This window comes from Cuculus canorus, chromosome 1 (genome assembly GCF_017976375.1).
Source record: "Cuculus canorus isolate bCucCan1 chromosome 1, bCucCan1.pri, whole genome shotgun sequence".
In the NCBI taxonomy this organism is placed as follows: domain Eukaryota; kingdom Metazoa; phylum Chordata; class Aves; order Cuculiformes; family Cuculidae; genus Cuculus; species Cuculus canorus.
The window spans coordinates 115,036,153-115,063,555 of NC_071401.1; the positions used below are offsets into that span (position 1 = coordinate 115,036,153).

The 27,403-nt window shown below is 38.0% G+C and overlaps 1 protein-coding gene across 2 annotated transcripts; it reads left to right on the forward strand.

The window, feature by feature from the left end:
- Nucleotides 1-829: 829 nt before the first annotated feature.
- CIP2A (cellular inhibitor of PP2A) lies at nucleotides 830-26,948 on the forward strand. Of its 2 annotated transcripts, XM_009557150.2 has the most exons (21): nucleotides 830-1,011; nucleotides 3,880-4,027; nucleotides 5,379-5,491; nucleotides 7,230-7,324; nucleotides 7,934-8,030; nucleotides 8,488-8,610; nucleotides 8,766-8,911; nucleotides 9,434-9,509; nucleotides 10,550-10,777; nucleotides 11,240-11,399; nucleotides 11,823-11,964; nucleotides 12,742-12,841; nucleotides 13,231-13,349; nucleotides 16,552-16,744; nucleotides 18,963-19,037; nucleotides 19,122-19,232; nucleotides 19,935-20,131; nucleotides 21,769-21,882; nucleotides 23,775-23,857; nucleotides 24,349-24,488; nucleotides 25,538-26,948. In XM_009557150.2, exons 1-21 carry the CDS (start codon nucleotides 910-912, stop codon nucleotides 25,706-25,708), a joined length of 2,733 nt encoding a protein of 910 aa, XP_009555445.1. In that variant the 5' UTR covers nucleotides 830-909; the 3' UTR covers nucleotides 25,709-26,948. The 2 variants fall into 2 exon arrangements, with proteins under 2 accessions (XP_009555445.1, XP_053929753.1); XM_054073778.1 differs by lacking the exon at nucleotides 5,379-5,491 and having other exon boundaries at nucleotides 969-1,081.
- Nucleotides 26,949-27,403: the final 455 nt, after the last annotated feature.

The following is a 27,403-nucleotide window of genomic DNA, read 5'->3' on the forward strand; positions in this document are numbered from 1 at the left end:
GCAAACAGATGTGTCTCCTGTAATCACTTCTGTTTGCAGCCTTTCCCCATCTCAAATGCAAGTTCAGACAGAGCTGGCTCCAAAGCTCCTAATTAGCAAGAGATTTGACTGTTGTGAAATTAATGATAACATTAAAATCAGTCCCTGGAAACTAACAGAATATGTGATACAAGAAGTAGTTGTTATTACAATAAGTGAAATATTTTTTATTTAAGCTAAATCAGAGTTAAGTTTCATCTAAGTAATTGCATTTGTTTTTTTCTTAAAGTCAGACAGCAAGTCTCTCTGACAGCATGTTTTCTTTCCAAAAGTGTTTTTCCAGACACCGTTCATTCTTTGGAGACGAGAACGACTGGTGTTCAGCATGGTCTGTGCTGAGCAGATGCGTCTTCTGTAATCACTTGTTTACAGCCTTTCCCCATATCAAAGGCAAGGGCAGGCAGAGCTGGCTCCAAAGCTCCAGATCAGCAAGGGATGTGACTGTTGTGAAGTTCGTAACAACATTAAAATCAGTCCTTGGAAAGTAACAGAATATGCATAAACTTTTTCCGAAACTTTATCCATCTGCCTGCGAGCGGGCAGTGCCTCCTGTCCCAGCTCTTGTCTCGCTGCACACGATGGATGGCGATCGCTCCCTCGCGCTACCCATCCCTGATAAAGGCCGCTCGCTTCCTAAAGCTCCAAAACGAGTCTTAGGGAGCTCATTTCCCGGCATTTTCGGTGTCGCCGAGGCGCTCTCCCTCCGTTCCGCCCTGAACCAAGATGGCGGCAGCGGCGCCTCCCGTCATGTCCCGCGCCGTCGCTGCCCCTGAGTGGGCGCAGGCGCTAAGATGGCGGCGGCGGGAGATACGAGTGCGCTGTGAGACGCGGGGCGGCTGAGCCGTGTTGAGGAAGGCGAGCTGAGACGCTATGGACGCTTCGGGATGTATGAAGTCGCTGCTCCTAGCAGCTACGCAGTACCGCGCCGCCAGGACGCCGCCCAACGCGGAGCTGCTGCAGCGCAGCCTGGAGGTGAGAGCGGGGCTGGGGCCTCCCCCCACGCCCCTCTCGGCTCTGCCCGCTGCGGCCGAAATGCCGGCAGGTAAACTCTCTAGGGCTCGTTCGGGGGGGTTTAGGCAGCGAGCAGCCTCTATCAGGACCGGGCAGCGCGAGGGAGCGATCTCCATCCATCGTGTGCAGAGACAGAAGCTGGGACAGGAGGCACTGCCAGCTCACAGGCAGAAAGACCAATTCCCCTAGAAATCTTACGTGTATCCTGTTACTTTCCAAGGACTGATGGTAATGTTATTATTAACTTCACAACAGTTAAATCTCTTGCTAATTTGGATCTTTGCAGCCAGCTGTGCCTCACCTGACCATGTTTCTCTATCTCAAATGCAAACAGAGGTGATCACAGAAGAAGAGACATCTGTTCAGCACGACCACATTGAATGCAAGATGTTCTCATCTCCGAAGAACGAGCACTGTCTAGAGAAACGCTGCTTGAAAGGGAACATGCTCTCAGAGGGAAACACTGTCTCACTTTCAAAAAATACAATTACTTAGATGAACCTCAACTCTACTTTAGCTTAAACCAAAATAGTCCACGTTTTGTAATGGTGACCACTTCTTGTATCACATATTCTGTTACTTGCCAAAGATAAATTTTAATGTTGTTATGAAGTTCACAACAGTCAAAACTCTTGCTAATTTGGAGCTTTGGGGCCAGCTCTGCCTGGCCTTGCCTTTGAGATGGGGGAAGACTGCAAACAGAGGCAGTTGCAGAATAAGACACACCTGTTCAGCACAGACCATACTGAGCACAAGACATTATCATCTCCAAAGAATGAACAATGTCTGGGAAAAAAATTACTGCTTGAGAGGAAACGTGCCTTCACAGGGACGTTCTGTCTCACTTTCAAAAAATACAACTATGTAGATGAAACTTAACTCTGCTTTAGCTCAAATCAAATATATTCCACTTTTTCTAGCAGTAACTACTTGTTATATCACTGCAGCCCACAGGCACCTGCATCTTGCCCTGTGTCTCATAGGCTGTGGATGGGTAAACCCACCCAGTGGGCAATTCCTAGGGGAGCCAGTGGCCAAGGATGCCTGTCGGACAGGCGATACATTTCCGTTCGTAGCAATATTCCCAGATCTTTGCTGTGTCTGATACAAAAAGTAGTTACTATTACAAAATATGGAACATTTTTATTTAGTCTAATGTCATTCAAGTTCATCCAAGTAACTGTATTTTTTGAAAGTTAGACAGAATGTGCCTCTGATAGCATGTTTTTTTTTTATAGCATGTGTTTTCAAATAGCATCTTTTCAGACACTGTTATGTCTTGTGTTAAGTATGATCTGTGCTGAGCAGATGTATCTTTTTCTATAATCAGCTCTGTAGCCTTTCCCTATCTCAAAAAAGTCAGACAGAGCTGCAGCCAGCTCAAAATTAACAAGATATTTGACTCTTGTGAAGTTCATAATAACATTAAAATTAGTCCTTGGACAGTAAGAATATGCATAAGATTTCTGGGAAAAATTATATGTATGCATGTATATATATTTTGTAAACAGGTCTTGTCTCACTGCATGTGATTGATGAGATTGCTCCCTCATGTTTCCCAGGCCTGATTAAAGGGTGCTTGCTTTCTAGAACTCCAGAACAAGTCTTAGAGAGTTTATTTGCCAGCATTTTCTGTATCATGTCCTTTATTAAAATGTTACCTGGCGTTTGTCTACTTTTACAGATGTCTGCAGTATGTTTATATGATGCACGTAGGCATGTATTCTGCCTTATGAGGGACTTTTTTTTTGTTCTGTATCCTAAATCCTCACCCAAAAGGATGGTATTTTCACAACAAAAAAAATAAAATGTGAATGATGAACTGGTCTTGTATCTGGAGTTTGCCAGTTTGATGCAACAACCAAGTAGAGGTGTTTGCTGCAGCACAGTAGGCCTGCCATCTCCCTAACCTTCTGGGAAAGGCCCTTGCAGCAGGCATGTTTATTATGATGGGATATTGGCACATTGAATGAATTGCTTATTCTTCAGGGTATTTTTCTCAAATATAGGTTATGGGATTTTTTGCTGACACAGTAATTTAAGATTTAGTATTCAGCTTAACTTTCTCTGTATCCATTAAAAGAAGTAAAGAAGTATACAGGGGATATGCAAAACCAACATTATGCTGCACTATACAAGTATAACTTGTGCCTAGCTCTGCTGATGTGCAGGTGTATCGTTTTCAGCATCTTCTTATATGGACTTCTCTGTACTCAGATTCCATTTTTTCAGCTCAAACACAGAGTCCTCCCAAAGCAGCACTGCTATTACTGGCTGACTATCCTTCCTGCAGAGTGGCACCTTCAGGTTCCTGTCCACATCTTTAGAAAACAGGCTATTGGGCTGAGTTGAGGGCTGATTACTAAATCTTTGCATTGAGTAATCCATTTGGTTGTTCTTTCAAAATAAGCAAGTCCTAACTTTATTGATGCTAAAATATATGTAGGAAGAATAACCGTCTATTTAATTCTGCTCAATATCTGAAGAAATATGAAGTGTTGCTCTGCTACAGCTATGAGATTAAAAATACACTTGTACTATGAATGCTGTCAACAAGCAGAAGAAGCCCCAATGCATTAAAAAAGGTCACAATGTAAAATTTCCAAAAGTAAAGGGAACATGTACACAGAAATGTAAACTAGAATATTTTTCAAAGCTTTTTGTTTTAGCTGACATGAACACAAATGTCCTGTTAGTAATGTTAGAGTGTATACTCTTGGTTTGTCAAATAGGGCAAAATGTATTTAATATAACTCTGTGCTGTGACTTCTGTGTTAAACGCTTTGTTTCAGTTGAGTAATTGAGGTTGTTTTCCCCTTGCATCTTCAGGTTATCTCTGGACTGAAACTTACACGATTATTTGCTTCAAACCAGATTCTACCAAGTGAATGTCTCAGTTGCCTAGTAGAACTCCTTGAGGACGCTAATACAAACCGTTCTCTAACCTTGTCTGTGGTTACTCTTCTATCAAAGCTAGGTAAGGTTTGCATCTGAGCTTTTTGTCTTGGGTCTGGAAGAGGGAATACAAGACAGGTGCTGATTCTGTGGCATAGGTGATGAACTTCTTGGAAAAAAGCTAAGGTATGAAAGATGAGGTGTTTTTCGTTGTAGTAGAGTGCTTGGCTGAGCTACCTGATTGTACATACAAGGCCAGATAAGATGTTAAATTTCCATAAGAAACTGATACAAAGTTACCATTGTGAGATGACAATGATCATGCTTGTCAGAATTTTTCCTCACTGAGAAGGGTGAGAAATTATTCTCTTTTTGGGTCCTTGATTTTTAGAGCTTAAAAAGGCTACAATTTTTAATGAAGAAACTTGTCTAGGGAATACAAAGGTAGGAAGAAGCCACTTTACATCAACACTTGTCGTCACCTCAGTTAAGTTCTCTCATTGGAGTGCTTCCTGGGTGGTAGTTTGGGTTCTCCAATGGCCTGGGCCTGCTTGCTTCAAGTTTCCCAGTTAGGAAATAGGTTCTACTGCCTCTTTATTTGTTTCTTGGGATGGATTTATTTCCACTTCCACTTTATTTTTTTCCACTTCACAAAAGTGGGACTTCATTATACAGGGATTACCTATGTATGTAGGTTACACATACAGGATAAAATTATCTCTTCACTGCTTAGGTTTTCATTGTGCATGAGTAGATGGTTATTTGAGACTTGAGTCCTTTATGATGACCCCTTGTTTATCCTCTCTGGCTCTTGGAGTTTTGCACCTCTTCAAGCCTCCTTTTAGGTTTGTTGTTTATTTTAATCATTACTGTAAAATTATGTTTGTTGCTGGGGTTCTTAACTATTCTTCCCAACTTATTGGGTGTGGAAAACTTTAAGAATTGTGGTCCTCCTCTGACTGATCTGTTGCCTTACCTGCCATCCTTGCTTGCTACAACTTTTTCAGGTCTCCATAAGTGTAATTGGCATTTTGTATTTAATTATTACTAGGTAACCCTACCCAGGTATCGGTTTTAGTCCATTTGCCCACCCATAGTGTGAAGCAAGAAACTGAGATCATTGATTTTAAGCTGTAAAGCCTGTTAAGTATAGGATCCAAGATCTGAAACAGAACTAAAACTTTGTACTTGGGAGGTAGGCTGTTCCTTCAATGTCTAAGCATCTTAGGGAAAGGATTAGCAATTCCATTAACAGTAAGTTCAAAAGTAAGGTAGAGATGCAATTGCTAGGAGCTGTGATTTGTTTGCTGTTATTTAGGAAACAGACATAAGAAATAGATCAAAGACTTTGGCTTCTGCTTAGATTGGTAGCTAATACAACAGCTGCTTTTGCTATTGCATAAGGGATTTTGTTACTAATTCTTAAATTCTAGCTTTAGATAATGACACTAGAGAAGCTCTTCAGGATACCTGCAATCTAACCAGCGTGCTGGCAGGAGTGGTTCATCGAAATTCTACCAACCTTAGTGACCCAGTCTTACTACAGGTAGTAATAACTAATGCTTAATCACATTTTTGCTTCTGTTGTAGAATATACATTACACAATATGCATGTAATAACCCTTTAAAAGCTCTATCAGAAATAATGGATTGAAGAAAAGTTGATCTAAGCTGTTCATTTTATTTGCTGTATGAGGCTAGTATGGATTTTAACACTGCATAGAGTTCTTTATATTCTCTCTCTAATCTTTCTTGTGCTTCTCATCTGCTCTAGTTAATTAAAAAAAACACAACTGAACAGAAAAACCTGGTTTTGAAATTATTTCAAGAAATCACTGCTTGAGAGCTTGGAAAGCTATTTTCTAGTTGAAATATTTTGTTATTTCTCTTAATGTTCATAACAAAAGCCTGGAGATCATTTTGTCTAAAATACTTTGACAAGTAATTGTGAAGGAGTGAAAGGAAAACTGTGGCTGCCAGTTCTTATGGAAGGTTTGCAGGGCATGTTTGCCTCCTTCCCTCTGGTCGTTGCTATCTGCTAGTGAATGCAAGGGGACTATGCTAATGGAAGCTTACTGTTTGGACCCAAGTGCCACAGTCTGTTGGGCAGAATTTTCTTTCGTTGTTTCTTTTAAAATATGCACAGTTTTTTTCATATATGGCTCTGAGGTTTCAGCAAGTACTCACTGGCTTCCTGTGGTCACGCAGAAAGTTAGTTTGCTAGCAGTTCTGTTGCCCTTGATCTGTGAAAAATTGAGTCAAACATACAGTAACTGTTTGGTTCGCATATTTCTCAAAGCACTAGGAGTCCTAGAAAACTTAGGGATCCAACTGAGTTGCCAGTCAGTGGGGAAATTTTTGTAGTTACCAAATGGATCCAATTAGACTAGACTAGACTATTTCATTTGGAAGTGACCTACAATGATCATTTAGTCCAACTGCCTGTTCACTTCAAGGCTGACCAAGTTAAGATGTGTTGTTAAGGGCATTGTCCAAATGCCTTTTAAACACTGACAGGCTTGGGGCATCAACCACCTCTCCAGGAAGCCTCTTCCAATGTTTGACCACCCTCTTAGTAAAGAAACACGTCCTAGTGTCCAATCTAAACCTCTTATGGCGCAGCTTTGAACCATTCTCAAGTGTCCTATCACTGGGGAGAGGAGATCAGCACCTCCCTCTTCACTTCCCCTCCTCAGAAAGCTGCAGAGACCAATGAAGGTCACCCCTGAGCCTCCTTTTCTCCAAACTGGACAAGCCCAATGTCCTTAGCCCAAAGTCATAGGACATGCTGTATGAAGGGCTTGACTGCCAACAGATCTAATGGTAGTATTTACAGCAAATTTGTTTTCCTGTAAACATACTTGCAAAGTGCGCACTTGCACTTCGTAAAGTACAAATGTACTTGCAGAGGTTGCATAGTGCTTTTTGGATTTTGTTGAAACTCCTTTCAATAGGGCGAAGCTGCTTTCTTGAGGGCAGAATGGAGAATATGCTGACAAGGCAAAAGGGAGAGTTGAATGGGCTAAAGTGGTAACTCCTCTTTTCAAAATAAAATCTTATTCATGTATTTGGGCTTTTAGTAAGTGCCTCAATGTGGCAGGACATTGCTTAATGTGCTTGCAGCAGCTCATGTAATTGTCATGTTAACATTAAGAGTCTCAAAATTAATTGAGTTGTGGTGTCTTGTTATTTGTCCTTTCAGTTTTTCAGCTTTTGTAGCTTGTAATGGTCTTCAGTGAGATGCAATAGGAAAGATGTATGTGAATATCTTTTTATTTCCTCAGAGTATTCAGTTGCTGCAGAGGCTAACCTACAACGTTCCAGTCTTTTGCGCTGGTGCCAATATTGATGAATTGATTTTGTTTCTAATGCACCATGTGTAAGTGTGTACTCAGTTGTTTTTTTTCTTATGGGAAACATCTAGCTAAGTTTCTGAAGGCCACTGGCATATTGCACTGTCCTGGTCTTCAGAGTGAACTGTGGCATTTTTGCTCTGGAGTTACCAGAGGTTTTTCTTTGAAAATCATGTAGTTACAGATTGTCAAAAGCAGTGATTGTGGGACTTTGGGTGACTGAATATTCATTGACCTCTTAGGCCACCCCCAGGAAAAGGGAACTAGCAAAGAGAAAAGCCATTAGAAAATTCTTGGCTATTATTAGGAGCAGACTTATGTTAGATGAATATGAATTTTGTACAAGTGCTCCTGCAAGAGGTCTAATGAATATTAAACACCTGCAATAGGAGACCTTTGATAGCACTGATCTCTCTCTGTCACAATTTTTACAGATGTGCTTCATTAAAAACTGCCCACATTATGGGGATTGCAATCTGAATTTTGCTTTGCTTGACAGAATGGTGTCTATTTAAAAAAAACTAATCAAACAAAAAACCCAAAACAATTAGCCTTCAACCACACAATTTCTTGTAATTAAATTCTGGATGCTTTAATAAAAACATCTTTGTTTACATTTCTGGACTCCACTGAAGTCAATCCACTGAAGATGAGTTAACAATACCATGTTTAGGACTCCTGGCAAACCTCTGTCGTCACAACTTATCTATTCAAGCTCAGATAAAATCTTTGGTAAGAGTTTTGGGGTTTTGTGGCATGATTCTCTGGCTGGAGGGTGAAAGAGAGTTATTTGAGTCTGGGGAATTACGTTAGTCTTTCACACACACTTTGGTGCAGCAGTAGTAACCTTGACCTGTTTATGCTCTGAAGTTGGTAGTTATTTCTCCTGAATTGAAGAAAAACCACCTCTCATCTTTCTTTAAAATAATGGTGGAATTTATTCCTTATTGTGTGCGTGGTGGGGCTTTTTATTTTTCCTTATACAGGTTCAACATTAACATCAACACCAGCATTATGTTGTAGAACACTGGAATAGATTTCCTAGAGAACAATTATCGTTCTAATATGTTTATTGTATTACTCTTCATGATTTGTATGGCTTATTTGTAAATATGTACGATTTGTAAGTTTGGTATTTTATAGAACAGAATAAAATTTGTAATGCCTGTGTTTCTCCTTTATGCTTTAGAATAACGTGAAGAGTTTCTATCGTACCTTGATAAGTTTCCTGGCCCATAGTAGTTTGACTATGGTTGTGTTTGCACTTTCAGTATTATCAAGCCTTACTTTAAATGAAGAAGTAGGAGAAAAAGTAAGTGATACTTTGAAATCTGTTCTATTCTTAAGTTGTAGATAAAACTTATAGTCACACTGACAAAATAAAATTTTGATTTCAGCGAGTTTTAATAAGCAAGATGCCCAGCAAAGTAAGTATATGCCCATACATAACTTTCTTCTTCCTTTCAGCTCTTTCATGCTCGCAATATCCATCAGACTTTTCAGTTAATATTCAATATTGTTGTAAATGGAGATGGTACTCTAACAAGAAAATACTCTGTTGATCTACTCATGGATCTGCTGAAGAATCCCAAAATTGCAGATTACCTTACCAGGTATGGCTTTACTTCCTAAAACTACAGAATATTTTTCCTAAGTTCTCGTGCAGTTCCAATGCTATTTGTATTCTGAACCAAACTTCAGAAAAAAAATCCCTAGATGCTTTATGAATATTACCAGTTGATTATATTTTGCCTTTTACTGGCCTATATTACCAAGAGGGGGAATAGTGTGGTTGCAGTTGTAGTAATTTTGCTGGAGGGCATCACAGAGTAGGTCTGTGGAGGGCTTGACTAGTTTGTTCTGCAAATTCAGCTAGCAGAATTTAGTTGCTGAGTTTCGATCTAAGTCAAGCAGTAAAAGTAGCTCAGACATCTTGGCTTATGTTAAGGAGTTTGCTTTCATTCTTAGAAAATTTTTAAAGCTTAATCTATGTTAAGTAAAAATTACATTATCAAAACTGCACTTGAAGTGTTTGGGGTTAAGGAGGAGAATAGGGTACTTGTGTTCTTCGCTCTGTATAAATGTCTCTGAAATTCTAATTTTTTTTTTTTCTTTCTCCTCTGCGTGTGCTGTAGATACCAGCACTTTACCTCATGCCTTGGTCAAGTATTAGATCTTCTTCATGGACGGGATCCCAATTCATCGTCTAAGGTATTTATACCTTTTCAGTTTAAGGCTAAGAGCGTACAACTCCTAATCTAGTTCCAATTCCGTAGTTGTGTACAAGGGTTGATAATGAAATACACTGACTTCAAGAGTCTTAAGTGACCTATGGTAATCACCAAGTTTATATTTTTGAGTTGTTCAAAGGCTATCAGGTTGAATTTGTAATGGCAGGCTTTTTTTTTGAGGTTATGTAGGTTTGCTTTCAGGTAACAGACATAAAGGAAAAAAGCCAGCATTATCACCTTCAGCTTATAAGAAATTTTGGGATCCACCAGAAATGCGGTGTGTACCCTATTTCATTGGCTAAAACTTTATTTAATGCTACTCAGACTTCGAACTGATGATCAAGGAGCCAAAAGACTTAGGGATAAGTTCTTCCATAGTAGCTGAACAAATCAATGCCACATTTGGCTAAGCAGTTAACTTGCATTTAGCTGTCTCCCTAACACCTTATGTAAATGAAACATTGTCTATTGGTTTCTAAAGGCTAAAATAGGAAATGTTATGAAAATATTTGGGCTAAATACATCTGTGAAATTAATCTTAAACTTTTTTTATTAATGCGTTTCACATTGTAACAAATGATAAATGCTAATATTTTTGTCTGTGATTTTATTGTTGTTGTTTATTGGTGTTATTTAGAAAGACTTTGGCAAGGAGCTCTTTGACTATGCACTCGTGCATCCATTGATGTCTCAGAATATTTTCTCTTCCATAGCTTTCTTCATTCTGAGTGTATACACATTTCTACTGCTTATTAGATCGCTAGCCAGCAGTCCTGCTTTTTAAAAAAGAAGGGATAGCAATACACTGAGTACTGTCACCAAGCCTTCGCCAGTCCGATGAACTGTGTTTCTGCTGCTGGCTTGGCTTTAAGGAAGGAAAACTATTCTTCAGAGGACTTCGAAGTGCTAAAAGTAGTTGCGTAGAACTTCGGTATCTCTTAAGACTCGTGTAATGGGACTTGCAATTTAGGTATAAGTACTTGACTTAAAAGCATTTGAACTCTCATTCACTTCACACAGATCTTAGAACTGCTGCTTGCCTTCTGTTCTGTGATACAACTGCGTCATACCCTGCGGCAGGCAATACTGGAACCATCTGGCTTGCCAGTCTCTGGAAATACCAGATTTGTGACTTGCTCAAAGAATTTTGAACCTTCTGTTGCATTGGTGCACTTGTCAAACCAACCCCTGGAAGGCTCTGAAGACTGTTCAGTTCTAGCATTGCAACTATTCAAAGAGATTTTTGAGGTACCGAGTTTAACTGAGTTTAAACATCATCTTAGCAGTTGTGTTTTTAATTGATTTTTAAACAACTATTAGCATTTTACTTGAAAAATAGCACATACAAATATACCTGAAAATAAGATTCTTCCTTTTCTAGAATTCCATACTTTGTAAACCAACTTCTATTTTAAATACATATTTCTGCATTGACACTTAGGTGGAAGATGCAGTACTTCATGAAGTCATGAGGTAGAGGAAAAGCTGTCAGAATTGCTTTCTAGGACTTGTAGAAACAAGGAAGTTTATTCTGTTTCTGGTCTGTCTTGTTAAACTTCCTCCTCCGGTATGATACTGATCTGCAGTCTTAAACCGCAAATGGCAGAGGCTGGGAAAGTTGGAAGACAGGTTTTTGGAGGAAGTGTTAGAGTAGGCTTGGCTTTCTTGTTCTGTAGTTTTAAATATTGACATGAAGTGTGTTTATCACAGGACGTTATTAATACTGGGAACAGCGCCTCGGCTGAACACTTTGTGGATCTTTTGCTGCCTGTTCTTCTTGATCATCTTCAGATGCCAGAACAGATTGTGGATGAGCTATTAGTGAAGAAAAAGTGTGAAAGAATGGTCAAAGCTATTAATGTCCTGACAAATATCCTTTTTATGTGCCTATTGGCAATCAAGTTATTACTCCTCAACCAGGATGTGAATGCAGGACATAGTCCTGCATTTAAGCTTAGTTCTGTGAAGAAGTCTCTTTGCTAATTCATTCCTAGAGAACTAGTTCTTGTATTGGGGACCAATTGTTCACTGCCTTTTGTTAATAATTTTTCTTTATGCCACTCGTTTTATTGTGGTTTCCCTTAAACATCTCTTTGGAAGTAAGTCTGTGTTTTAATTGAAATGTGGTGCTTACTTGACTAAAGTGGTTTATGTAGTTGGGTTTTAAAAGCATTTTTGGAAGCTCTTGTGCTTTGATACACTGACTTTTATGTCCTTTATGAATAGAAAATGTTGCCTTTTTATATCAGTACCTAAGCATAGGTATATTAAGTTTATTCTTAACTCGGTCTACTGCTCTGTAGAGATGACAAACTGAAAATGCATGCCTCGAAGGTACTGACTGCCAGCCATTGCACATCTCTAATAGAACACCAGTTTGTCTGTAGTGGGATTGATACTGGTTTCGGGATAACAGTAGTGGACTCCAAAATGTGGTGAGCACAGAAATTTATCTAAAATCTAACTTAGCAAGACTTGTATGACAGTTGTGATGTTGTTCAAATGGAAAATATATTGTAATTAAAAATACCATTTAAATACATGTAAATCAATACTGTTTTTAAACCAAACTTTGTATTCTTTTGGCAATAGGAATTAAAGTTGCTGGTCAGTTCAATAAGTAAACATTAGTGTAAACATCAAGATATTGTTTTCAGCATAAGCTGGAGATGCACTTATGTGGAACAATGACCTCAAACCTCATGCAGTAATTCAAACTTATTCAAGTGAAGCTTACTAGAACTGCTCATGGCACCCAGTTTTTCATTTTGATTTTATGCAACCAGAGTTCAAAATCATCATGTGCCTGTATGGGAGGGGCAGGGAATTATTGCACTGAAAATTGAATATATATTCCTTCAGCTCAGTGTCATTAACCTCACTGTAGATGTAACTAAGGATTATATGGCCAAAAAAACAGTGACATATAACTGGACCTACGATTAAATCCTCCTCACTTTCAACTTGAAATTGTTTTTTTGGTCTTCACTGTTGCCATCCTTGACATGCTGGAGTAGCTCAGCATCATGACCAAGGAACTCTGTGATCTCTCTTGGTGTTGGCATTGTTGCCTTGCTAGACGTATTAATTCTTTTGTGAAGATATTTATTCACTTCTTTAAATTGACCAAATTTATGTATCAGTGCTGATTTGACAAATCTTGCTCTGCCTATTTTTTTCTCACTCTGCTTTTCTATTTGTGTGTTTAAAAGCAAACTTGCTGCTGATATTATTTTGAAAACACTTGATCTTATGAGCAGACTGAAGCAGGACGTGCCTGGTATGGAGGTCAGCTTCTACAAAATTTTACAGGTATGATTTTAAAATGTCTTATAAAATATATCTGTGAATGGAAGTCATTGTACTATAGTAGTTTTGATTCTGGATGTTTTCCATGCTTATATTAGTCCTCAGGAAATCCTTGTAAGACGTAAGCTTGTGACTTTTTTTGGTAGAAATCAAACAGCGAAAAACTTGAAGGAATCAAGTAGTCTCTTTACTTGTTGCATTGGCATTAATGAGAAAACAAGTTTCTAGATACTCTGAAGTGTTAACTGTTTTTAAAATTGCTTCTCTTCCACTGGCTTCAGGTTCAGAAGGGCAATCTTTAAGAAGGTAGCCTTGGTACTATGATGTCTGTGTGGGTTTTTTTGTAGTTGACTGTTATATCTTGTTTTGACCAAAGTAATTTCTTTTTTTAGGATCAACGCTTGATTACTCCTATGACATTTGCTTTAACATCAGACCGTAGAGAGCAAGTTCAAGCAGGACTTGGAATACTGTTTGAGGCTGCACATTTACCAGATTTTCCTGCCATAGTGTAAGTTTATTTTTGAGATAGTCTGGTAGGATTTGACATTTTTATGGGCTTAGTGATATTCCTGTTTCTTGGCATATTACTTTCAGTTCATCAGAGACAGAAACATTAGAAAAACTGTCTTGTTTCTTCATCTGCAGTTAAGAGACAGTTGTAATCTTAGAAACCAGAGGAGGTAGTTCAAGTGTTGATGGTATTCAATTTATCTCAGATCCTAGAGAGTATAGTAGTGACTGACTTCTGTCCATCAGGGTTTGTTTGTCTGAAGTCTGTTCTTGAAACTTTCTACTTGGCGTATGTCTAATGTTCTGTCAGATTTCTCCTAATGTTTGTCACACGTCACTCTTCAGCTCCTACAGCTTTGCTTACCCTTTTGCGGTAACTTCCTGGAAAGAACAGAATAGGATAAGGCACAGGCAGATGGCAGTTCGGGTGGTGGTTAAGGTGGTCTAAACAGGGGGGGAGGGGACGGAATGTTGAGAAACTCTATCTCATGGAATCCTTGCCTCTGTAGATGTAATAAACCAGGAAATACTGATCTTCAATTGTATCACAGTCTTTGCAACCTAGAAAACCACTCTGAAACATCTTCCCTGTTTGTTGGCAGTCTTTTATTAGCAAAAATGGGAATTGTTTGAAAGGACTTCCAGAATTGGCATTTTTGGCATTTGAGCTGCTCTCCTCAAGGGAAAGATTTCTAACGTAACAAGCTTATCTTGGAACAATGATTGAATTACTGCTTATATGGGGGAAAAAGTAAAGGAAGATGACCTAACCAGACCATGATAATTTGCCTCATTGTGGGTTTTCTGGTTGTTCTTCAGAAAGCTTGTGAAGACAATGGCATGCAGTGTAATTTTATAAAACAAACAAAACTAAACAAGAACTCTTAGCACACCCTAGGGGATCTACACTTTGTTTTCTAACATAACCCAAAACCAATTATAAGAACAAAGTACCAAGAGTCTACAACTGTGTTCATTCTGAAAATATCATTGCTGTTTATATGATTCCCAAGTAGTACTATATATAAAAATATCAATATATTTTGTTAGCTGTAGACTTAAGGAGAGAAGTGGGAGTGGGGGGAGTGAGCATAGGGCATCTTGTTTGAGTAGAAGAATATCTGTAAAAAAACATCAAAATTGATACAAAGTGAATTTTGAAACCCAAATAGAGTTTCAGAATAGGTATGCAGCTTCCGAGGCCTGAGGCTTCAGGGAGTGCTTGGGACCTCTTAGTAAGGCTAGGCCTACCTTCCAACCTAGTCTTCCAGCTTGCAGGTGTGCAGTTTTTGTGACTTTGTGGTGCCAACTGAAGGAGCTGTGAGAGCTCAACAGGCAGTGAGTATTAGAGATAAGGAGGATACAAGACAAGAGGGAATGGCCTCAAGCTGCATCAGGGAAAGTTTAGATTGGGCATTAGGAAAAATTTCTTCACAGAAAGGGTTATCAAGCACTGGCAGAGGCTGCCCAGGGAGGTGGTAGAGTCACCATCCCTGGAGGTGTTTAAAAGGTGGGTAGATGAGGCGCTTGGGTGCATCATTTAGTAGTAGACAGGTATGGTTGGAATTGATGATCTCTAAGGTCTTTTCCAACCTAACGATTCTACAATTCTATGAACCAGAATAAAGCAAATATAGTTTCTGTATTCAAGATTGGCGAAGGTGATCAGTAGTACCCCGGACTGCATTAGGAAGGATATTGCTGGCAGGCTGAAGGAGGTGATCATTCTCTGCCTAGCACTGGTGAGACCATGTCTGTAGTGGTGTGTCTAGGTCTGGGCAGACAGACACATTAGACTAAATTTAGTGGAGGGCCATGAAGACATTTAAGGCACGAGCATGTCATACACAGTGAGACTGAGAGACCTGGCGTTGCTTAGTTTTGAGAAGATTTGAGGGAGATCTTATCAAAGTGTATAAATGTCTGATGAAAAGAAACAAAGAAAATAGAGCCAGGGCCTTCTCAGTGGTTTCCAATGACAAAACAAGAGGTAAGCGCAAGCTTGAAATATAAGGAAAAAAATCCCTATTTTATTTTCTTTAAATATAAGGAAAACAACTTTTATTGTAAGGGGAATCTAACACTAGAAAAGGCTGTCCAGAGAAGTTGTGGAGTTTTCATCCTTTGAGATAGTCAAAACTACTGGGTGGACTCATGGGCAACCTGCTTACAGTAGGATAGTTGAACTAGATTATCTTTAGAGGTCACTTTCAATCTCAACTATTCTACAATTGCATGATTTTGTGGATATAGGAAAGATTTTTATAACAGCTGGCAACAAATGCTCTGGCTGGAAGAATGAAGGATCTGTACAATTCAATATGCCTGCAGTTGTACACTGACAAACATATCTATAAATGCAACTTAAAAATAGGCTCTGCTCACTTCGGAAGCAATTGAGACAGCACTTGACATGGTTGGGATAATGTAGTAATTGAGAGATTTGTTGAGAAGAAAAGATTTTTTTTCTGCGTCAAAAATCAGCTCTTTTGACTTCTCGTTCTATGGTTTGGAATATGTCATTAGTAGCTGCCTTGAAAGTAACCACAAGTTACAAACTGATGCTGGAATGCAGGTACTGTAATTATTTAGGTCTGAGCTTTTCTGTTCTCATGCTTGTACAAATTTTAACTAATTGACCTTTTAACTGCATAGTTAAATTTTGGTTAAATCTTAGAAAATGAAATATGCTCTATTCAACACAGTATTGTAAAATAGCATCACAGACAAGGAAAAAATGGGTTTTATTGGTAGCATTCTGCCTTTTCGTGATTCAATTGTCTTATATTTATACCTAATAAAATTATTACTAAATACCTTCTCAGTCTTCCTACTTATCAACAATGACCTAGTTAAGCTGAATAATGACATGTGAAACAACCTGTTTCTGAAGCTAGTAAGAGAGATCATCTAATCTGTTCTGTTTAAGAACTGCTGAACACCATGCCCTTTCTGATGAGATACTGTATTTGTGTCTAAAGGCTAAGCATGATGGGCTTTCTATTTTTCACACTTTCTGTATCTGGACAGTTTGGGCGTGTGTCTGATGCTATATCTTAACGCTGTGTGATAACAGAAATATGATTGCTCCCAGTAGTCTTATTATCAATGAAAGAGAAATTAAACAGGTTATGAAATTTTTCTCATCTTCAATCCTTGCAAAGGTGTTTATTTCATTAATAGCCTTTATGTTTATACAGGCTTGGTGAAAGCATTGCAGCAAATAATGCTTACAGACAACAAGAAACAAAGCACGCATCAAAAAGAATCCAAATGCAGTCACCCATGACCAATGTTACTTCGGTGAGGTGTTCTGCATTACGTCCTTCAAGTGGTGAATCTACAACTTCAAATATTCAGGAACTAATACAAAAACTTCATTCTGGACTACAGGTTGGTGGAATTTATATACCATTGTTAAATATAATATTTGACACTTTTTTACTGGGAGGTGCATGGTGGAAATTAATATGCAAGTTTGAGACTATAGCACATGTTCAGTTTAGAATACCCGTTTAGAATGTGCTCCTTTACTGAGCTCCTGAGCAGAATTCAATGATGATTCTTTAAGCTACCTCAGAAGCTGGGCTACTTGCTGAGATCTGTTACTCTAGTGCCCACGCTCTTCTAGCTGTCAAATGTGGCAGCAAGTGTCAGATATAGTCACAACTCCCTAGATTTGCTGGGATGCATACAAGAAGCCTCCTCCCTCTGCTTTCTAAGAAATATTCTGTGATAAAATAGAATATGCTGCTATGTAAGAGTATTATGCATCTCTTGTATGCTTAGATGGGCATATGAACAGTTTCGTTTTCTTGCCTGAGGCTGACACTCCAGCATTTGCAGTTCAGTTTTTGTGGCCTTCTTGGAAAGGTGCTGTTATTACTTTAGAAGGAAGTTTTTGCAGTATACTGTCTGATACTGAATGTATTTCCTCTTTCTCTTTTCTATTCAAAGCAAGTTAGTTGCTTTGTAGCTGCTTTAGACTGAGTGATGGATTGCTGCTGCTGTTTTCTTTTGGCTTAAAAGAATGATATGCAAACTGGGAAAAATGAACAGAAAGTGCCCAGTAATGGCTTGGTATCTGTACTAGTTGCATTGCCTCCAGCCTTGGCTTTGTAACCCTCCTCTCTTTGTTGTAAATGATAAGAATGAAACTCAACAAGCTACCAGTTCCAGTCAGTTGCTGCAATAATAGTGAAAAAGGTCAAGTGAGTCTTCATTGGCTTACTTTGTATTCTGCCACTGGATGCTCCCATGGATCATCCTTTTCAGGACTGCACATGAGAGTCTAGGTGTGCTGCTGTTCATATGTTAAGGTAAGTCAAAGCAGCCATAGGTGCCAAACAGCACTAATGCTGTGGCTTCCAGTCATGTGACAGATTGTAAAGCTACCTCAGTTTTTGAGGGGAGAATGTTGTTGATGAATTGTTCAGTGACTCTTTTCTTAGACTTGCTAATTGGCAGAACTTTCCTTTAAAAATCAATATGCACACTCACTTGAAATATCCACTACTTCATCTCTGTGTGCGTTCCATATGTTATGTAAAATCTTAAGTGAGAAAACACTTCTAATAGTATTACTGTGCAGAGAGAGTGAAAGGAACTTGCCAAAGCTTTTCTTATAGTAGTAATATCTAAAAGAAGAGAGATGGACGTTGTACTGAGGACGCCAGAGCTGGACACAGTACTTCAGGTGTCGTCTCACAAGAGCAGAGTAGAGGGAGAGAATCATCTCTCTCAACCTGCTGATCACAGGCCTTTTGATGCAGCCCAGGACACAATAGGCTGCCTGGGCTGTGAGCACACATTGCCAGCTTTCACCCAGTTTTTCATCCACCAGCACCCCCAAGTCCCTCTCTGCAGGGTTGCTCTCAATCCCTTCACCCCCCAGCATCCAGGTGCGGGACCTTGCACTTGGCCTTTTGAAACTCATGAGATTCACACAGTCCCACTTCTCGAGCTTGTTCAGGGCCCTCTGGATGGCAGCCCGTCCCTCAGGCAAGTCAGCTGCGCTACTCAGCTTGGTGGTCTCTGCAACTAAACACTTAGAACTTGTGCCATATCTGGTAAATAAATTTTCTCTAGTACGTCACAGTAAATTTTATTAACTGTATTAACACAGTAAATTCTATTCTGGATAGCATCCTTTCAGAACAACTTTCCTGGGCCTTTTCTGGTTATCTATTTGTTTGAGAAGGCCTTGGTGGATGAACAAGAATTTTTTACCACATGCATTTTGTGCTGTTAATATTAGGGCAAATTGTTTTGGGTGTCCTGTGATGTGATTGCTAATTCTCAAGCAAAGATTAGACCAAGGGGAACTGCTTTAGAGTGGTGATGCTATCTTTTCATACTGTTGGACTGATAGTCCTACCCAGATGAATCCTATTAAGCCTAAATAGTTCAATTATTTACAAACTTTCTGCAAGAGTCAGGCAGATGCCTTTGAGCAGACAATCTCTCATATAATAATAAGAACTTAAAAAGATAGTGGGCAGATCCAGAGCTCACAGAACTATTGAGCTCTTTAGGCATATTTTACCTGTCTAAGTAAATGCAGATTTACAGTAATAATGTAATAATGCAGTAATTGGAAAAATTTCCACAGATGAAGGAGCCTGTCACTGATATGAGGATATCTGACATAATGGATGTCTACGAGCAGAAACTGACGGCATTAGCAGTGAGTACAACCTAATGTGTATGGGCACATTGCTGTCCTGTGACATTCAGAAAATGTTAACGACAATGTTCTTCCTTTGTACAGTCTAAAGAAACTAGGCTGCAAGACCTTTTGGAAGCAAAGGCAGTAGCTCTTGCTCAGGCTGATAAGCTGATGGCTCAGTACCGACGTCAGAGAGCCCAGGCTGAGGCCGAGGCAAGTAGCAAGACCTTCCTTCGGGGAATCTGGGATAGGTCTAAGGCATAATTGGCTGGGTAGCTTTAGCAATGGTTGCGTGTATGGAAACTTCGTAATGCTTAGCTGTGACCTATGCTTGCAAGTTGGAGCAGTTGTGATTTTTATCATAATCATCCTGTTTTCCTTTGCAGTTTTCTTTTATGTCCTTTCCTTTATAGGAAGTCAACAAAATTAACCTACTGTATACTGATAATCATTTGTTAACCAGTAGTGTTAGTTTAATGGTAGTAGTCTTGAAAATGAATAAAGCAATTTACTAGAATTCTATATAGAATTTGCTTGTAGTTAAAGAACTGTTTCCTGTTCCTTTTAATGATCTGACAAAGGCAGACTTTCAAATAAAGCTTGCTTTTGTTGGATATGTATTTGAGGTGTGCATTGAAAACTCAGTATAATTTCTGTTTTTTAAAGGTTATAATAAAGATTGGGCTGCAGATTACTAAATCCATAACTAAGATGTACCATTTACTTTTTTTCTTCCCTCCCCCGCATACTGTTTATAAAGGGAGCCAAAGGGATTTAGAGTGAATGCATTGATTTCGACATTTGAGATCTATGATTTCAAATATGCCTGTTACAAAATGATTTGTGAAACAGAATTCCTTGTAATTGTAGGATTGGGTTTGGGTTTTTTTTGTTGGGGGGTGTCTTTCCTCTCAGGCACGAACGCTTGCCGCAATGTTGAAGGAAGCGGAACGAAAAAATGAAGAACTTAATGATTTGCTGAAAGCTCAGCAGGTAGAATCTGAAAGAGCACACACTGATATTGAGCAGCTCTTCCAACACAACAGGAAATTACAAACAGTTGCTGAAGAACATGAAATACTGAAAAAATCCTCTGTTGATCTTCTTCAGAGGTAAGGCATGTAAGATCTCTAAGCAAATACTTTGTGTTCAAATAGTAATGAAACCCTTTACTGGGCTAAGCACATTAGAAGGGCAACATTACATGCTACCTGATGTTTTTAAGGGAAAAATTCTCCTCCCTCCCCCCCTTCTTCTATATGCTTGTTGATGAGGTTAACTTAAATCATTCAAGAAGTTAAAATGATAGAGTAAGAACTAAAGTTTTAGATGTTATAGGTCCCGTTCAGTAAGTGGCATGGACTCAGTATAAAAGAGAGCTTGTTATCTAAGAAACAGAACTAACAATCCTTAGTTTCTGTTAATATTATAGGTCTTAACTTTTTTCTTTGATCTGATATGCTGTTTTGATGTTGTGCTATAAATAGTCTGGAGAAGCAGCCAGTACGTATGCATGTGGTGGGAGCTTGCATCTTTGATCCCTTCTGTAGCAACTTTGACTGATATTAGGTAAAAGTAGGGAGAAAGGAGGCATAGTGTGTGCTCCAAAATACTTATAAGCATTATTTCTTTAGGAGCTTAAGCTTTAAAAGGACATGAGACACAGAAAGCACTTAAAGACTGAAACTACTTAGGAAAATAGAGAATGCTTTGGAAGAATAAAGGCTTAAAAGAGCTTTGACTTTTTAACTTGCATGAGTTGATCTCATCACTAGGTGTCAGCAAGACAAGGAAGCTGATAATACTGAGAACCAGTTTCTTGCTTTATAATGGAAGCAGGCATTATATTAGACAATTTTGAAGGCATACTGCTTCCAATAAGGAAATGATTGAGTGTGGAAAAATGGTATAAAACTTTTTGTCCATTATGGGTTTTCTTGAATAAGTATCTAGTACGGTCACTGTGGAACTGCCTCATTTTTGGCTTGAATTGTATGCAGCCATACAGTCTGTGACCATGTATTTGACTATTTCATGTGAAATAAAAAATAGCCTCCATCTAGTCTATAATAGTTGTAAACTGTCCAAAGTAGGAACAAAATAGCTTTCTGATCCTTTCAGTGTGTTTTTAAAGCACAACCTTGCTTTCTAAACAGTCTGCACAATTTAAACATACTGTTCCTTATAATCAATCAGATAACTGACATCAGGGGAGAGAATTTTCAGTAGGAAAGTAGGAAAACATTTGCTTAGAGCATCAGATCTGCCTCATAAACTTGTACTAATTGCACACTGCTTTGTCTTCAGTATATTCAATGTTTGACAACTAGAGGTCATGGACTGACTCAAAGGGTCCCTGAAAAGATGATTGCAAGTAGCTAATTTGTAACAGTTTGTGTATGTCAGATTTCTAAAGGCATGTATATGTTTTGTTAGTTTCCAAGAGTTTTCTACTGGAGGGAGGTTGCTTTCTGATCCTTAATAATAAAGGATATGTAAGGGGTCCACTGAAGCTTGGTTTGGGGTTTTTTTCTTCTTCAAAATATGTTCATTAAGAACAAAGCACCCAAACAAACAACAAACTACCACAAAAAAAGAACCCTCAGTCTCCCCCTACCCCTGCAAAACACCTCATTTTAGCTTGAGTGGGATTGCACATGTCAAGTATTTTTATTTGACAAGCTATTAAAATAAAAGCTCTTCTAAAGCACTTGTACTCTTCAACTTTAACCCCTTAATTAATCTGTAGGTATGAAACAACCGAAAGACAATATCAAGATCTACAGATTACATGCAATTCACTAAATAAGGAGATGGAAACAATGAAGAAGTTAAATGAATCTCTCAAGCAACAGAATGACAGGTAAATTCAATTCAGTCTTTTTAAAGCAAGTTAAAGATAAAGAGTAAAACTAAATAGCACTTAAGTCTCAATTTTCAATTGTGCTTTTTTTCAGTTTTTCAATTGTGTTTAAGTAACATCTGAGAAGTGTAGCTACAGGAAGCCAAAGATGCTTCACAAAAGATGCTTCAGAGTTGCTTTATATGTGTATTTCAGCTGAATATTCGTAGTAGTGACATTGGTGGTTTGTTTTCTTATGTATTTGTTGGGGGCAGGAAGGAATACCCACTGCTTCAGTGACCATAGGAATTAAAGAGTAATGAAGACAACCCAATTCTTGGGTGCATTTGGAGGACAGAGGAGGGTTCTTTTTGGTTGTTGTTGAATTTTTAAATGCTGTTATCAGCCAAAGGCTTTCACACATTCCCTTTTAGACAGCAAGATTTCTCTGTAATGTTATCGGATTAGAAAAAAACCCAACCCTACTAAACTAATACATTTAAAAATTATATTAGAAATAGTGATGACTGGTATTCTGTCTGTGGTATAAAACTTCATTCCTCAACCGTAAAACTAACATTATTGAAGCCTTCTTGAGGACTAATTATTTTTTTTTGCCCTTTTTGATGACTTAAAATAGAGGTCTGATGAAACTTTCATCAATGTAACTACAGGAGTAAAGTTCCTCTTTGAGAAACTTTATTGAAGAATTATTTTTGCAGATGTCTTTAAAATATGCTCATAGGCAGGCCTTGCATTCGGTTTAGAAATAAAATGCTATTCTTGGATTTACTTGCAAAGTTCACTTTATCCTTCCAGGCTCTTGCCTTGTCAGTAATCAGAGCAGTCCAAATCACTGCCTTGAGTTCTGATTGAAATGGAAAAATTTTCATACAGACACATTAGTTAACTGCTGAATACATTTGAAGACTTAATTTCACTGGTGCAATATGCAATTTAGTGTAATTGGGAAGATATTCTGATTAAAAAAAGCTCCCCCTTTTTAAACGCAGGCTGAGGGGCGCAGCAGTTATATAGATATTCTTCAACTCCCACAAATGAAATGGAGACAATGGAAATACACTCCCCCTATATCTTGCTAGAGGCTGCAGCTTAGAAACTGGTAGATACTAAGTGGATAAACAAGTAAACAAGAGTGACAGTAGATGCCATCTGCACAAAGCAAGAGGCAGAAAGAATATGCCTTAGAAATTAGCCTAGCTAGTAATGGAAAAATATTAGCTTCACGGAGTATGAAGTGCTCGGGCTACAGCTATAATACCAATGAATGACAGTACCTATATATGAAATGATGGTGGAATAAATACCATCATAACTGGCGAGGGCTACAGCAGACCTATATATGGGCCAGGGTGATAACTTACAAAATATTTTTTTTCTCCAAGTGTTGTGTGAATATCTGAAAGAAATTCAGAATGATACTGGAAAATCTTTATGCATAGATGTGTTTGCATGGATAATGCCCAAAACAGGTTTTACTAATGGCATTGTCAATTCAGGAGCATACTAAGAGCTAAAACCCCAGCATCCTCCATCACTAATGGCAGTGAATTCAACTTCAGTTGAATGACAATTTTGGTTCTATCATGATATTTTGAATGCTTTCTGGCTATAATAAAAAGCAACAGTTTCTAGTGTTTAAGTTCCAGGTATGAACCTTTGTAGTAGTTTCTGCCATATGTGCATGATCAGAGAAGGGAAATGAGTGTTTCATGGGGGTGGGAAAGAAATAAAATCTGACTGTACTCACATACTGCAAATTCATAGGTTTGTTGATTTGAAGCTCCTGACAGCAATTGAAAATGATACAGAGATCATTCTAGCTTCTTGGGACAAAGAAAGTATGGTGTATTTCACTTTGATAATTGAAATTTTTTTCTCTGCAATTTTAGGACTGCAGCACAGTTGATAGAAACTGAAAATCAGAGAAAAGAATTGCAGCAACAGCTACAGGAGAAAGATGGCAAAATAGCAAGTAAGTCACTTTCCTAAAGGTCACTGAACCTAGAGAACTGACTGGATTAACTAAATGTTATGTGCTCTAGATATGCAGCTATGTCTTACTAAGTAACTTGTAAATCTTGGTTAAGCAGGGATATGTAATTTAACAGTCAAATGTAACAAATATAGATTTTTATTTTTTTTAAAGGATATATAAACAAGGTTTCCAAAACTGTATGGACTTCACTGAATCTCTGCACGGCATCATATGTCCCTTCTGGATCTTTTTACAGCATATCCATTAAGACTTTTTCCTGTAGGAAGTGCAAATTACTAAGTTTAACTTAGCTGTTCTGCAAATGATTGGAAGCAACCACTAAAACGTACCAGTAGGTGGCACTGCTCAGTAATGCAATTATTAGTAGCCATGTTGAGTCTTAAAAAATACTTGTTTCCCAGGCAATGCAGTATCTCTTCTCTAAGTTTGGCAGCCCATCTTGATCTTGATGTGTTCCTTTTCTTAAGCTTTGCAACAGAAAATAAAAGTTCTGGAAGAAAAACTGAAAGGTCAGCAGAAAGAAAAAACAGATATGGAACAAACAATTGATATTCTTAGAAAGGAATTAAGTAAAACAGAACAAGCAAGGAAAGAACTGAGTATCAAGGTAAGGAATTATTTACAACTGCATTCTAGAGACTGTAATTTTAGATATCTTTATAAATGGCAGAGTTGGTAAATCAGTATTTCAATGTTAAGATGGCTAAAGAAACTAGAATGCTCTCTAGGAGACAAGCAAATTCGGGTTTTCAGTTTTGAGTAGCAGCACTTGCATTTGAGAGAAAAGAGGTCAGGCTCTAATGAGGCTGTATGAGGTGTGGCGTGTAAGTGCGTAACTTTGGGGAAAAAAAAACAACTGTAGTGCAATATTAAATAAGAGGATTTAACACACTTCTCTTCAGGAGTTTTGACCACTGTAAAATGTGGATTGGCTTATTCTTTTCCCCTTTCTTGCCTCATGAATTAAGGTACATACACTACGTACGTAGGCACCAAAATGCACCCGATTTTGATCTTTGAGATTATAATAAAATAACTATTTTTATCTCTAAGAAAAGTAGTGTCTTTTTTCAAAACAGAGGCCACTTTGGCTATACCAAGTTAACTGGGAGTTGTTTAAAAACCAAAAGAAAATCCCAAAAGCTTCAGTGCAGTCTGTATGTCCTTCCTTGTAAAGTCAGAAGACAGAGATTCATTTTGCATGCAAACTAATCCGCAGTGTTGGAGTGTGCAGTCTGGTAAAGTATTTGCTCTATTTCCATTTCCTGGAAGCAAAGTCTAATCTCTCCAGGCACTATTATCCAGTATATAGCAAATATTTCCCTTGTTCTCAGTAAATATTTACCAGTGTGGAGCTTGAAACAAAACGTGAATGGCTTAACTGTGAACATTTCTGCTTAGAGAGGACAATGACAACATGAGGGTTGGTGCTTTCCCATGGAATCTAACGTTTTGAAGTGTGGCAGTAGCTATAATCATTCATGTGCACTGAATGTACAGCTGAGAAAGATATTTCTGAAACAGGCTTGTAATTTTAAAACTGTGCTTTTTAATTACTTGCTTAAATTCACCACCAATTCACGTAGCTCCCCCTGAAACCTGTATGGTTTTCAGTTGGCAATGGAAGAAATCATAACATTTTGTTTGTTTCTGCAGGCATCTTCCCTGGAAGTACAAAAATCCCAGTTGGAAGGACGCTTGGGAGAAAAAGAAACACTTATAAAACTACAGAAGGAAGAACTGAACAAACACTCCAATATGATTGCAATGATTCACAGTTTAAGTGGTGGCAAGTTAAATGCAGACACAGTGAACCTCACTTTATAGGGCTCTCTTAAGGTTTTAATATTTCATACATGTGTATGAATATATGTGAAGATTTTTAAACTTGAAGCCGGCTCACCACCTGGCTTAAAAAAAGAATATTAAAGTAGTTTAACAGTTGAGAAGAAAAAGTAGTAATCGTGGAAGCTTGATCTAAAAAAGCTGAGCTACTGTATAACAAATAGCTGTTCTGATGGCCTTAGCAGAACTTTTATCATCTCTATTGGGAACTGAATGCAACTCTTGTTGGTTACTAATCTTCCTAAATATAGATAGGGGAACATAAAGCAAAATAGGAGTCTCTGTCAACTTTTTTTTGTCTGTATATTCTTCTGTTGGCTGTCTGGCAAGTAGCGTGCTTCGTAGGTTAGATGTTTTTAGAGTTTAACCTTGTTAATTCTGTCTGAATACCATTATTTGTGTATTGTTGCTTCCTTCTGTCTAAGGTACAAATGTGAAAATAAAATGGATTTTATCAATTAGAACATATTACATTGATAGCTGTGTTTATCGGTGTATTGATGCAAGTGCTTCATGTAGTAAATACCTGGAGGTGTTTCTAATTATAAGGAGAACTAATTTGAGCATATAGGACAGGATACCACATCTGAATGTCTTTTCAGAAAATAGCATCAATTAGGGAAAGCATGCTAAAATGAAATAAATAAATGTACAAATATTTCTTAAATAGTAGATAATACTTTCTTAATTTTGCAACACTTCCTTTCATTCTTTAAAAAAGATCTGCACTTTTTGGAGAGTCCTAGCTGGTGTATATGGGCTATTGTCAGCATTCTCATTTTCTTCTGTACGCCAACAGGATTTCATATATTGTTCATAGTTTAACTACTCTGGTAACTTTGTTTCTTTTTAAAAAAGCTGTGCTTTCATATGAAAGACTAGTATTAGAATTTGGTGCACATTTTTGAGTGGCAGAACGCTGTTCTTAGTTTACATGTGATGTGAATTATGTATCTTTTAGCAGTTGGCAGAATTATTTCATTAGAATCTGCATTTTCATAGAACAACCAAAGTTTTGGGTGATCTAATATATCTTTTTCTGTAGCATTACTGCCTTTATTTATATCTGATTTGTAATGGCTAGATTTTAAAATACCAAGGTTCTTTGTTTTTACATTTGTGTAATAGCTATGTCTTCATGAATCTGTTCAGTTGATGTACGTACAGCCTTCTACATTTCATTGCAGTTATACTACATCAGATGAATTGTGTGAATTTTAACCTATTCCTGAAATACATTTTTTAATAACTTACCCACACGTAAAACTGGTAGACATTGTTCTGGTCTCTGTGAAGACCAAGGAAATTAAAAAAAAAAGTAATTGCTGTATTTTCCGTGTTTTATGTATTCTCATAAGTGAGATGAATTATAGAGATTGCTTCCAGCTTTTTGCAAAATACATGCAGTTTTGTTGCTTTTTTTTTTGCATAAATGTAGTTATTGCTTAAGCGGTCACAAAAAAAGTGTTATCAGAATTGCTGAGAAGATGTGTTTTCTTAGTTTTGCAAACTCTATTGGGAAAGAACCTTACTAACCATAAAGTTTGACTTCATTCTAATGGGTTAAGGCTTTTGAGTGTCAAAGTAAATTTGCGAATGTGGGTTCATTTCTATTTAAGTCTCCTCGTTGTAGGGAAAGGGTAAATAAATGTGGTTTGCTCCCTTTCTGCCAGAAAC